This window comes from Crocuta crocuta, unplaced genomic scaffold (genome assembly GCF_008692635.1).
Source record: "Crocuta crocuta isolate KB4526 unplaced genomic scaffold, BGI_CrCroc_1.0 scaffold29, whole genome shotgun sequence".
Taxonomy (NCBI): Eukaryota; Metazoa; Chordata; class Mammalia; order Carnivora; family Hyaenidae; genus Crocuta; species Crocuta crocuta.
In genome coordinates this window covers 1,508,967-1,522,002 of record NW_027533280.1, presented here as the reverse complement: position 1 = coordinate 1,522,002, position 13,036 = coordinate 1,508,967, and the positions used below count along the sequence as shown (strand labels likewise).

The 13,036-nt window shown below is 45.4% G+C and overlaps 1 protein-coding gene across 1 annotated transcript in view; it reads right to left on the bottom strand.

Moving 5' to 3' along the window:
- Positions 1-12,587: 12,587 nt before the first annotated feature.
- The window catches only part of LOC144218182 (ubiquitin-like), a 1,766-nt gene continuing 1,317 nt past the window's right edge, over positions 12,588-13,036 (bottom strand). The window contains exon 2 of the mRNA XM_077748025.1: positions 12,588-12,891. Within this exon, the coding sequence (XP_077604151.1) occupies positions 12,655-12,888 (234 nt within the window). The 5' untranslated portion in view covers positions 12,889-12,891 and the 3' untranslated portion in view covers positions 12,588-12,654. The remainder of the gene's footprint in view (positions 12,892-13,036) is intronic.

Here is a 13,036-nt window from a genome sequence, read left to right as displayed (position 1 = left end):
ATCTCAGCGTTGTGACTCTCGGCACACAGCCTGCTTCAGATCCTCTGTCCCCTTCTCCCGCGGCCCCTCTGCGCTTGTGCCCATTCAACAATAAATAACACATAATAATAGAGACACCTGGGTGGCTCAGTCATTTAAACATCCGACTTCAGCTCATNTGGAGTCTGCTGGGGATGACCGCTCACTCGCTCGCTCTCTCTCCTCCTCCCCTGCTAGTGCACACTCTCAAAATAAAGAAACATTAAAAAATAAATGTCTTAAAAAATGAACATCTGGGGCACTGGGTGGCTCAGTGGGTTAGGCGTCCAACTTTGGCTCAGGTCATGATCTCACGGTTTGCCAGTTTGAGCCCCACATCAGGCTGTCTGCTGTTATCGTGAAGCCCACCTCAGATCCTCTGTCCCCCACTCTCTCTGCCTCTCCCCTGCTTGATCGCGCTCTCTCTCAAAAATAAACACTTAAAAATAAAATAAAAATAAAAATCTTCCCACATGAAAGGCTCTGTGACTACTCTGGTTTTCTACCTATTACCTAAACCCTGTTCCACATCTCGCCTCCACGCATAGATTTTTTTCACCACTTCAAGCATTTGTAAGTGTACGGTTCATGGCGTGAAGTACGCACATGCTGTTGTGTGGCGGTCACCTCCGTGCATCTCCAGACCTCTTTCAACTTCCTGAACTCAGTGTCTGTCCCCATGAAACAGTTCCCCATTCCCCGGCCCCTGGTGCCCACCATCCTACTTTCTGTCCCTATGAATCTGACTCTCTGGAGACGTCCTGTAAGTGGAATCAGCCAGCAGCTGTCCTTTGGGACTGGCATAGTTCACCTCGCCTGATGCCCGCCAGATTCCTCCGTGTTGTAGCAGGTGTGAGTCGCCTTCCCCTGCGTGACTGTCTCGTATTCCGTCGGATGGATAGATGAGGTTTAGTTCATCCGTTCCTCCCTTGATTGAAGTTTGGGCTGTTTCCGCCTTTTGGCTGCTGGCATAGTGCTAGTATAAACACGACTGTACCGTGACTATCTTTAAATGTGACACAGTTTAGCTGGAGTCAATGGTCCTGTGTAGCCGTGGCTGCATAAATCTTGGGTCCCAAGCGCATATCAGTCAAGCAGTCGCTGAGGATGACAGCACTTGACTTGTTCAGGCAAATGAACAGGCTATCCCTGATCACTGAGGCTGCAATGAGAAACATCTCACGCTTTTTTCGAAGTGACAGCCAGGTACCCTTATTTGTTTGTCAATAGCCCTGAGCATTCCATATCCGATCTTGTCTCTACTTCCCCATCCACCATAGCTAATAATTAGCACACGGTTCCACACCTAATGACAGGTGAGGCAATCAATATAAACACCCAACGCCCTCCCGAAGGACAAAGTCCCCAACGGATACGCGAAGGGCTTCAAGAAATGTTTTTCACGTTGAAAGTGGATTTTGTCGCGTGGAATAATGAATTCTTATGTTAGGGGAAACATAAAACATAAAACAGTGTTTAAGTTAAAACTGTTCTGAGCTCCCATGAGTCACCAAGCACAGATCAAAGTTTGAGAAGCCCTGTGCTGGCTCGGACGTGGGGAAGCAGACACTTGGCTGCTGTTGGCAGAAGTGTACAATTGTGTCACCTCTTTGCAGGGGGATTTGGCAAAGGCTGTCTACATTTAAAGTGGATGTGCCCTTTGACCCAGCAAGTTCCCTTGAGAAGTCATTTTTCAGATACGCATGCACATGCAGGCAAAGAGCTGGGTGTCAGAACAGTCTGTATCACGGTGCTGACAGAACCAAGATATTGGAAACTACATGAATGTCTTGCCATGACTGAATCACAGCCCATCCACACGGGCACCCGTCCACCAGAACCTTCTGTGATGATGGACTTGTCTTTGTTTGCGCTGTCCAGTATATTGGTCCACAGCAAACTCTTCTACTGGGCCCTTGAAATGTGGCTGGTGCAAGTGAGAAACTAATTTTGTTAAATTTTAACTAATTTAAAGGTAAATAGGGGCGCCCAGGTGGCTCAGTCGGTTAAGTGTCTGACTTCGGCTCAGGTCATGATCTCATGGTTTGTAGGTTTGAGCCCTGCGTCAGGCTCTGTGCTGACAGCTTGGAGCTTGGAGCCTGCTTCAGATTCTGTCTCTCCCTCTCTCTCTGCCCCTCCCCCACTCGTTCTCTCTTTCTCTCTCTCTCTTTCTCTCTCAAAATAAATAAACATTAAAAAAATTTTAAGGTAAATAGCCATGTGTGATTAGCAGCTGTGGCATTAGAGCAAACCTACCCAATGGACTATTTTGCAGCTGGGAACCAGAAACGAAGATACAGTGTATGTACTGATTCAAAAAAAGTATTTTGGGGGGCAGCTGACTGGCTGGGTCACTGGAGCACATGACTCTGATCTCAGGGTTATGAGTTCGAGTTCTGCATTGCGCATGGAGCCTACTTTAAAAAAGGGGGTTTTCAAACTATATTCTTACACAAAAAAGCAAGGTAGAAAGAGTAGGTATCGTATGCCTCGTTTATGTTAGTAGTCTCCCAAATACACAGAACATGAGCAGGGGAGGGGCAGAGAGAGAGGGAGACACAGAATCTGAAGCAGCTCCAGGCTCCCAGCTGTCGGCACAGAGCCCCACGCGGGGCTCAAATCCACAAGCGGTGAGATCATGACCTGAGCCAAACAAAGTTGGATGCTTAACAGACTGAGCCACTCAGGCGTCCCTAGAGCATGTGACTCTTAATCTTGGGGTGATGAGGTTGAGCCCCACCTTGCACGTAGGTATAGTTTGAAAAAATTAATTAACTAGGGGCGCCTGGGTGGANGACTCCCTCTCTCTCTGACCCTCCCCTGCTCATGCTGTCTCTCTCTCTCTCTCTCTCCTGGAAATAAATTAAAAAAAAATTTAAAAAAATTTAAAAAAAAATTAGTAAATAAATATAAAACATTAATTAACTAATTAATTAAGTAAAATAAAAACAAGAGGTGGCCTCTGATGGTAAGAACTGTGAGAGACACTGTTTCTTCAGCAACACCCAGATTCGGGGCCCCTGGCTGGCTCAGCCGCTAGAGCGTGTGCCTCTTCATCTCGGGACTGTGAGTTCCAGCCCCACGTGGGGCGCGGAGATTACTTAAAAATAAAATCTTTTAAAAAGTCCAGAATCCTCACAGCTTTGACTGAAAATGCAGATGCCCACACCTGATGCATCAAAGCCTCTGGGATGGGGTTGAGGGAGTGCACTGTCAACAAATCCTGTGCTGCTCCCTCGCACGCTGGTCTCCAGGGGCGCCCGCGTGGCCCAGTCGGTTGAGCATCTGACTTCGGCTCAGGGTCATGATCTCTTGGTTTGTGAGTTCAAGCCTCGCACCCGGCTGACTGCTGCTGTCAGTGCAGAGCTCTGCTCTGGATCCTCTGTCCCTCTCTCTCTGCCCCTCCCCCACTTGCGCACGTGCTTGCTCTCTCGCTCTCTCTCTCTTGAAAATAAACAAACCTTAAAAAAAGAAGAAGAACCACTGGTCTGTAGATGTGGGATATTGACCTTTATCAAGATGACATAAAGAGTAAGAGTGTCTCAGGTTCTATTATCTATTATCACTGCCTTTAGCTCCTGTCCCTGGGCCGATAACCATCTTCCTCTGCTCATCCTGATGTTTTTAAGGTGGAAACATATCGAGCCTCAAGTAGTAACTCATGATTGATCAAATCCAGTGGTTCTCAAGGCGGGGTGGGAGTGAGGGGTGGATTTGGAATGTCCGCTGACATTCTTGGTTGTCACAACCGGAGGCTCCTGGCATGGAATGGGTAGAGGCCAGGGATGCCGCACACACCCTACAGCGCACCGGACGGCCTCCATAACAATGAACTACCAAATTCACAAAGAGGCGGATAGTGCTGAGTTTGAGAAACTCTGGTCTGCACAGTCTGGTCCCCTGAGCAGCTCTGATCAACGAGATCTGAAGGTAAGTCCCTGAAAACGTTTCTTTTCTTCATAAAAGACACGGAGGTGGCTGACCCCACGGCTTCCCCTTCCTGCTTTGCGTACCAACGTGATGTCTGGAGCTGTGGCAACCATCTTGCAGTTGGTGGCGTTTTTGAACCTCATTGACAATATGGCCCCGGAAAGAAAGAAAAATTAATTCTGATGACATCCTACACGAAACACATAATGTAAAAATCATTAGGTATCAAACAAGATTTCTTTTGAAAGAGAAGCAATGATTGTTGGGAATTGGTAACGTCTCTTCAAAAGAAAATGCTAAAGGGGCGCCTGGGTGGCTCTGTCGGCTGAGTGTCTCACTTTGGCTCAAGTCATGATCTCACGGTTCGTGGGTTTGAGCCCGTTCATGCTCTATCTCTCTCGGTTTCTCAATAATAAATAAGTGTTAAAAAGGAAAAAAGAAAAAGAAAAAAGAAAAGAAAATGCTAAAAACCAAGACAATATGAAATTGATGTCATTGATTTTTGAACAAGGCCAGATAACCATTGATCAGGGACTCAATGTAGGGATGGTATCTACCTCCAGGATGATTCCGGTGGTCACCACCTCCTGTGCTGTCCCCTCTCACAGTGGGCAGGGCTGACCTGTGGAACCAATAGAATATCGTAGAAATGTAGGCTAGATGGTAAAAGACAGAACATCCTCCACTGAGTATTTACTTGAATGACTTACTCTGGGGGAAGCCAGCGGCCACGTTGGCTTACCACCCCTTCACGTAAGACTGCAGCATCATTAGAGATGCAAACCAGAGCCACTAGCTATGCTTCGCTCGAGTTCCTGACCCCAGAGTCTTGTGTGACGAAGCTGCTAAGTTTGGGGGTCATTCGTTCCACGGCATTAGGTAACACATCAGGTACTGACAGTAACTAATCAGTGAACACAGGACGTGTCGTGAGCATGCCCAGCCCCCAGTCCTAACCTGTCCTTCCTCTTTATGGAACCTCAATGCCCCCTGGATTCAGGGCTGGGGATCTCACCCCCGGGAGAGGATCCCAGCTGGGCCCGGTCAGCCACTGGCCACCCCATTCCTTTGCTAGCAAATGGCTTAAGAACAAGCATTTGCTTGGTGTCTGGCACCACAGGAATGTGGTGATTTTAAAGCTCTCAATATGTTTCTGATTCTTCACTGGGGCCAAACAACTCTTGTTTTGAGAAAATGCTTCAGGGAGTGTTTCGACGCAAAGAAATGAATGAAGTTTGAAACGCGAGAAGTTACATTTCCTGGAAATCAATGTCGGCTTTGTCTTCAGTGTCAACGGGATTGCATCTTTGACGTGGGTGGACATTAGCCGGTGTCATCTGAGTGTGAGGGAAGTCTCTCTTTTTTCCCCTTACACCCGACCCCAGAGAAGGTGGGGTTTGAGTCTGGATTTGGAGGACAGCCCTCCAGGGCCAAAGAAGGACGACAGGTCAGGACCAAAGAGAGAGAGGTGGACTCTCAGAGGGCCCCGAGGGAGGAAAATCACCCACGGCGCATTAATATCTGCAGCATACAGTGGCCACGTCTCCACTTTGTGATTTCTTTTGATTACTCCTTCACCTGAATGAAAAGCAAAACAAAACAGAAAGCAACAGCCTCCACTGGGTTCCTGAGGCAGCCCAGAGAACATCATCCCAGCCCAGAGAAGGACATGGAAGATGGAGGGAAGTCACTGGCAGAATGTCCCAGGGCAGGAGGCTGGCTGTGTGACAAGGGACTATAAGCATAGATTTGGGGGGGGCGACTGGGTGGCTCAGTCGGTTAAGCGTCCGACTTTCGCTTAGGTCATGATCTCGCAGTTCGTGGGTTCAAGCCCCGCGTCGGGCTCTGTGCTGACTGCCAGCTCAGAGCCTAGAGCCTATTTCAGAGTCTGTGTCTCCCTCTCTCTCTAACCCTCCCCTGCTCACGCTCTCTCTCTCTCTCTCCTAGAAATAAATAAAAAAATTAAAAAAAAAAAGCACAGATTTGGGGAAAAGGTAAGCATTCCTCAGAAACTCCGGGAGGGGGGCACCTGGATGGCTCAGTCGGTTGAGCATCCGACTCTTGATTTCAGCTCAGGTCATGATCTCACGGTTCGTGGGATCGAGCCCCGAGTCGGGCTCCATGCTGGCAGTGTGTGGAGCCTGCTTGGAATTCTCTCTCTCTCTCTCTCTCTCTCTCTCTCTCTCCCTTCCTTGCTCCCTTCCTCCTACTCATGCTTTCTAAACAAACAAACAAACATTAAAAAAAAAAGAAACTTAGGAGGGTTTTCCTAGAGGCCGTCATACACAGTGCCGAACAGACTACCATCAGCTATCGTCACGTGGGCTGACCCTCCCCCGATGGCTCACACACATGCTGGGGTCCACCTCTCTGCTCCCTGCTGCCCCCATGTGAACTGGCCACTCCCCAGCCACAGTCCTTCCTGACCGGCTACACCCTTCAGTCCGTAGGGCTTGGGTTTGCAACACATTTTAAGATTCATTTGATGATCTGTATATGTGTCCTGTTTATTTTTTTCAAGGTTTTAATTTTTTTAATGTTTATTTATTTATTTTTGGAGAGAGAGAGAGAATGAGCAGGGGAGGGGCAGAGAGAGGGAGAAAGAATCCCAAGCAGGCTCCAGACTGTCAGCGTGGAGCCCCACAAGGGACTCGATCTCACAAATAGTGAGATCATGACCTGAGCCAAAGTCACGAGTCAGACCCTCAATAGACTAAGCCACCCAGGGACCCCAAGTATTTTTTTTAAGTAGTCTCTACACCCAACGTGGAGCTCGAACTTACAACCCTGAGATCAAGAGTGACACGCTCCACCAAAGGAGCCAGCCAAGTGCCCCAATATGTCTTGTTTATTAGAACTATCTCTGAGAGATAAATGTGTCCTAATTATTGTTTATTGTCAAAACCTTTATTCCAACCACAAGAGGAAGAAAAGCAATAAAAACAACTAAAAAACTTAAAAATAGATTCTGCAGTTTCAACAACAATAAAATGAATGAATGGATAGCCCTATTCTGGCCAATGAAGGCACATCCAGGAAAGATTTTTTTTTTTTGCTTCTAATAAGAGTCACAGGAACGAGATGTCACTTTTTCTTCCTGTGGACATCGTCTGATCTGTATGTGATATCTGGAACTTTTCAGCCATCTTGCCGACGACCCGAGAAAGAAAGAGCACACAGAGGAGGCCAGTGTCCCAGCTCTGAGGGTCTTGTTATAAATATAATGTATTTGCCTATGGTGGAGGCCCGCTGGTTAAGTTTTCTATTATCAGAAACATTCTGATACAGTAGGGGCTCAGTAAAGTTTTAATTAAGTAGGTACCAACATTTGCTAAAAATAAGATCCCCACTAGTAACTGATAGTAACATATCAATTTAAAAATATTGGGGGAACCCTGAGTGGCTCAGTCAGTTGAGCGTCCAACTCTTGGTTTTGGCTCAGGTCATGTTCTCATGGCTCATGGGTTTGACCCCTGTTTTGGGCTCTGCACTGAGAGTGGGGAGCCTGCTTGAGACTCTCTCTCTCTCTCTCTCTGCCCTTTCCACATGTGCACTCTCCCTCTCTCTCAAAATAAGTGAATAAACTTTAAAAAACAAAAATAAAAATATAGGGGCACCAGGCTGGCTCAATCAGGGGAGCATGTGACTCTTGATCTCAGGGTTATGAGTTCAAGCCCTATTTTGGGTGTAGACATTACTTAAAAATAAAATCTTTAGGGGCATTGGGTGGTTCAGTCAGTTAAGCATCTAATACCGGCTCAGGTTATGATCTCAGGGTTCGTGGGTTCGAGCCCCACATCAGGGTCTGTGCTGACAGTGCAGAGCCTGCTTGGTATTTTCTCTCTCCCTCCCTCTCTCTCTCTCTCTCTGCCCCTCCCCCACTCACATTTTCTCTCTCAAGATACATAAACTTAAAAAAAATAAAATAAAAAACCATTTTTAAAAATAGATTTGAACTTCCTCAATACAGTTCTTTGCTACCAGTTTGAATAAAAAGGATTCCACCCACTGGACAATAGCAACACTTTACAACAGTGGTTCCCAACCCTGCCTACACCTTGAGATCCACAAGGAGAGCCTTTTTTTTTAAACGCTGATGCCTGAGCCCCCTTCCAGACCAAGCATTTAGCTATCTGTTGAAAGCCCTCCGGCCCCGTCTCTCCACTAGCTTATTGCATTCTAGCCATGCTGATCTCCTCTCTGCTCCTCACATATGCCAAACCCCGCCACCCCCAGGGCTCCCGCACTACCTTGTGCTGCACCATCTTCTGCAGAGCCGCCTCCACTCATCTTTCAGGTCTCATTTAAGGAGTCTCCTCCCAGAAAGCCTCTACTCACCATCAGATCGTAAGTAGGATCCCAGACTTCTCCCATTCGATCTGATCATCTCTGCCGCTGTGTGCAGTTATTTATTGTCAAGTAAAGGAACAGGGCTATCTCGTTTGAATAAAGAACTTCAATACAACATTAGAGCTAGATTCCAGAGACTTCAGATGATGCCCAGTCCGGACATTCAAGGAAGGCTTTGTGCAACCAACCTTTTAAGTAGGTCTTGACATTGGCTAGGATTTGATATGTTGAGGTCGGGGTGGTGGTATTTTAGAAAGAGGTAGCAGCTTGAGTGGAGAAAGGCGGAAAATGGCAGGGAGGATATGGAGAAAAGAAAGTGGCCAGCAGGTAAGGGAAGCAAGGAAGAGAGCATTCCGAGGGGTTCTAGCTGATGAGAGAGAGTCAAAAATAGAGGGTCTACATTGAATAACGGCTACATTAGATGTTGTGGAGTAATTTCAACTGGGGTGGAAAAGGAAGCGGCTGCAGGACTGGAAGAAAAAGCAGAAAGTATAAGGCATTGGGGCGGGGGCGGGGGGAGTGAGGGGGTGAGACAGTAAAAAGCGTCCCTAGGAAGGTAAAAGTGTAAATTGTTTGGTCAACCACAACCGCTTGGAGGCGCTGCGGGCCTCATGGCTAAACCAAAGCCCGTCCTAGGGGCTCCCTCTTCTGGCAGAAACAAGCACTGCACACTGAGGTGGCCGATCCCTGAAAGGCACTTGCCAATCTAAGCAGCACACCTCTAGGAGGTGTTTTTATAACTTGGCGAGGATTCTGTTGTGATTTCAGACAAAACATGAAGAGGAACACTACTTTAAAATAAATGCGAGAGGTGGCTGAGTGGCTTAGTCGGTTAAGCGTCCGAATTCAGCTCAGGTCATGATCTCACATCTTGTGGGTTTGAGCTCCGCGTCGGGCTCTGTGCTGGCGGCTCAGGGCCGGGAGCTGCTTCGAATTCTATGTCTCCCCCCTCTCTCTGCCCCTACCTTGCTCCCACTCTGTCTCTCATAAATGAATATTTTTAAAAAATAAAACTAAACCAATAAATGCAAGCCATGTGCTTTTCTTCTAGTTTATTCAAGACTCATAACTGCATCTATGTACGTGAATCCTTCCCTAGCATTAATTCATGTGTGAAAGCAAAATCCGGGGTGCTCTGAGATGTTAAACCACTCAGTGAAACTGAACAAGTCTATCATCCCTGTTCTTTAACTCGACTGAGGATGCCCAAATGGCAGAAACACTTCCTACTCATCACTGTGTCACTACAGTTCTGTAATTACAAGAGGGGCCTGTACATGTTCCACTAGGGGTTATGCTGGTTTAGTGACTTTATTCTTGAGGAAATGAAATAAAAGGTGTTTTTCCTTCACACAAAATGAGAAGATATTAGAACTCGGTCAAAACTATAAAAGATGTAAAGTGAAAAAGCAAGGTGCAGGAGACTGCAAGCCAGTAGGCCACTTTTTGTGGCAGGGGATATTGAGAATTAGTGGTTGCCTGTATGTGTATAAACTCTAAAAGTGCGTGGGGAGGGAGGAAATGAGGGGGGTGGAGAACCAGGTAGATGGAAGACAGCATGGAAGACTTGTTATACACGGTTTTAAACTTTTTAGGTATCGGAATACATGAAAAGTATTACCTACTCAAAAAATTAAAAATAGAAAAGTACTACGGGACAGCAAATAATTAGTTTTAAAAGTTAAGTTCTAAGGCTGATTTTTAATTATCCTGGAGAATCTTGTTATGCAGAAATCTCGTTATTTATGCCATACTTTCAAAATATTAGTATACAAAAGATAGGTGTATACGATGACTTTGCTGCAGCACTGTAGCAGCAAACACCTGGAAACAAGTGGTGGAAAGGTTAAATCAATTTTAGGGCATCCATATAAATGGAATACCAAGAGTATTAAAAAGAACAAGGTAGGTCTAGATATGGTGGCATGAAAAAAATGTCCATAATTACACAGCTTAAAGCTGAGAAGTGCTGCATTGCAAATGATCCTATTTCTGTGTGTACATATATGTGTATATAAGTAACTATGGTGTATTTATCTTAAAGTCCAAAAAAGAACCAAACCTTAAAAGTAATTATCACCAGGAAATAATTAGGAACTTAGGTGGACTATCTTGGACTTTATGATACCATGTATGCAATACCTTATAATTAAAATAAGCAGCAAACATATTCCAAATTCATTTCTGAGAGTAAGCTTATATGGAACTTTCACTTTCTACATCATTGATTTTAATGTGCTTCTACTTATCTTTTAAAAAAAAAATTTAATGTTTATTTTGAGAGAGAGGGAGAGATCACAAGTGGGAAGTGGCAGAGAGAAAGGGAGAGACAATCCCAAGCAGAACCTAACCTGGGGCTCAACCAGACCATGAGATCATGACCTGAGTAGAAATCAAGAGCCATCCAGGCGCCCCTGTGCTTGTTACTGGTTTTCAAAACGTTTCTAATATTTACACTTGTAATTAGCAATTCTTTTCATTAAACTTGACAGGCAGCACTTTAGTTCAAGGAACCAAGTGTTCTTCCAGAGTTTGCAATGGAGCATCCCCACCAAGGTTAGCTTTATTAGACTGGTGCTCTGATGATCTTATGCTCCAATGTCAAGACCCCCCCATCTCTGCACAAGACACTAAGGGTCTCGGTCTTAAGGGACATTGGGCTGTAACAATACGACCCAGCCCCATATTCCCAAGAACTATTACTAGCCCCTGAATCTCTTGTACCTTCAAGATTTGGTTTTTAATCCCTATATCCAATTTGGGAGCAAAATCTCACGACCCTGAGATCGAGTTACACACTCCACTGAGCCATACAGACAACCATGGAAAACTCTTAAGAACCACTCAAGGGGCACCTGGATGGCTCAGTTGCTTAAGGGTCCAATTTCAGCTCAGGTCACGATCTCTCGGTTTGAGTTGAGTGCCACATCGGGGCTCTCTGCTGTCAGCTCAGGGCCTGCTTCAGATCCTCTGCCCTCTCATTCTCTGCCCCTCCCCTGCTCACTTGTGTGCTCTCAAAAATATTTAAAAAATTCACTCATCAAGGGTGCCTGTTGGTTAAGCACCTCTCTTGATCTCAGTTCAGATTTCAATCTCAAGGTTCAAGCCCTCCCAAGGCTAAGAGCCTAGTTCAAAACGGAACTCTCACCATTACTTAAGAACCACGTGTCGCCTGTCCTGCAGAGTAGTCATTTTCAAGATGCTTTTGGGGTTTTCCTATACTACAACCAGTTGGGAATGAGCACCTAATTTACACCACAGTGGTTACAGGTGCTAGTGGAGTTCCTGGGGCTATCTTGTTTCTTGGTATCTATGTCAACTTACTTGGGCACATCATGGAAAATTAACAGTACATTTTGTGTGCTTGTAACAATAAAGTTGAAATTAATGGATTTGCCTAAGCCGTAATAGATTTCTCAAAAGGCATTTTCTAGTTTAATCCCTAAAGCTGACTGGTGATTTAAGCTATTTTACTTTTGGTAGACAATACAAAAATTTCTTATACATCCAAGACTACACGTGAATACCCTAAAACTAGGGAAGTGGAAGGCAGTGGTGTTTTGGAGAGTAGTCCCTTCTTTAAAGTAATTAGTTGATTTCTGGGCCACCTACCAACCGGTGTCAATTCCCTACATTAAACAAGTTTCTGTGGACTTCCACCTTTGTTTGCAGTGATGACACAAGGATCTGACTGGGTAAAAACTGCTATAAACTCGCCTAAATGAAGACCAAGAGGCAGTTGCCTCTCCCACCCATTAAATACAAAACCATCTGTAGTCATGAAATTGAGGATCGCCGAGACAACTTATCTCAGCAATTTTAACACTTCAATCAGTGACTTTCCTGATCTAAATAACCACAAATTCCTACTTTTATGCACAAAGCCAGACACACTTTTTAATAGACATTACTTGCCATTATTTTAAAAACATCAACTTTCTGTGTAGTTCAGTGTGAAATAGAGCTATGTATTAACACCAGGCTCTTCCAGAGGTTCCACCTACAGTATCTGCCACTACCACCCTTTTTAGAATCTCTTGACTGCTGACACCGCAGAACTTTCCCATTCTCTGATATCTCACAAACCAAGCCTACGTTCAGTATTTTAAAACCAGACTTTTATAAATATAGCTATAGACGTCCCGCAGGGAGAATTCTAACTGCAACCTCCCATTTTTAGTGACCTTTCTTACTTCCTGGTTACTAGACTCATTTGATAAGACTACCTTGATCTTTCAAACCCCATCCAAACTAAAAAGAACCCCTCCCCCACCAAAAAAATCACACCATTTGGGAATGCAACAACTTTATTGAAAGAAAAGTGCAACGAATTTGGTCAGAGCTTATAGGGGGGTCTTAGACACCTCCCCTCAGGCGCAGGACCAGGTGCAGAGTGGACTCCTTCTGGATGTTGTAGTCAGACAGGGTGCGCCCGTCTTCCAGCTGTTTCCCGGCAAAGATCAGCCTCTGCTGGTCAGGGGGGATGCCCTCTTTTTCCTGAATCTTCCCTTTGACATTCTCGATGGTGTCACTGGGCTCCACCTCTAGGGTGATGGTTTTGCCTGTCAAGGTTTTCACGAAGATCTGCATGGTCTGTCACCAAAAAAACAAGTACAAAAAACACAAAATTGTAGTAGACAACTCACATTTGAAAATATCCCTAACATTAATAATTACACACCATTTATTTTTTAGTGTTTATTTTAGAAAAAGAGAATGAGAGCTAGAAAGGAGAAGG